This window comes from Phaethon lepturus, unplaced genomic scaffold (assembly GCF_000687285.1).
Source record: "Phaethon lepturus isolate BGI_N335 unplaced genomic scaffold, ASM68728v1 scaffold28913, whole genome shotgun sequence".
NCBI lineage: Eukaryota > Metazoa > Chordata > Aves > Phaethontiformes > Phaethontidae > Phaethon > Phaethon lepturus.
The window spans coordinates 4,243-4,688 of NW_010531618.1; the positions used below are offsets into that span (position 1 = coordinate 4,243).

A 446-nucleotide genomic window follows, 5' to 3' on the forward strand; every position below is an offset into this window, starting at 1 on the left:
CACGGGCGGAAGGGCCCAGCCCCTCTGTCCCCACCTGGTAGCCTTGCTCCTGCGCGTTGCGTAAGGCTCCTTCCAGCGTGCGAATCCGGTACTCCAGCATGGCTCGGGCAGCTTCAGGATAAAACAGCAGAACGTTCGGGAACATCCAGGTGTCCTGGAAGCATCCAAGCAGGGCAAGATGGTGGGACTGCCCGGTGGGGCACCCAAATGCTCCCACCAGCTTCTCCCTTCAAGTTCACCCCCATCCCAAATGCTCTGCCTGTGATTTTGCTCCTGCTTAAAGGTGCTGTCCCGTGGGCTCGTTAGAAGGGATAAATCCACAAGGGACTGTTTCTGCCCACGCCTGCTACTCTCTGCTATCTCACTAGGACGGTCCCAGCAGGACATCATGCAAGAGAAGGGAGGCAGGAGTCCTCCAAAGCCAGAGGGTCCGGAGAGGGTCAAAA

The 446-nt window shown here is 58.5% G+C and overlaps 1 protein-coding gene across 1 annotated transcript in view; it reads right to left on the reverse strand.

Moving 5' to 3' along the window:
- Window positions 1–111, reverse strand: part of ATHL1 (ATH1, acid trehalase-like 1 (yeast)) — a gene marked incomplete at its 5' end in the record, with an annotated part of 4,163 nt that extends 4,052 nt beyond the window's left edge. The window contains one exon of the mRNA XM_010284626.1: window positions 35–111. Within this exon, the coding sequence (XP_010282928.1) occupies window positions 35–111 (77 nt within the window). The remainder of the gene's footprint in view (window positions 1–34) is intronic.
- Between the last annotated feature and the right edge of the window lie 335 nt (window positions 112–446).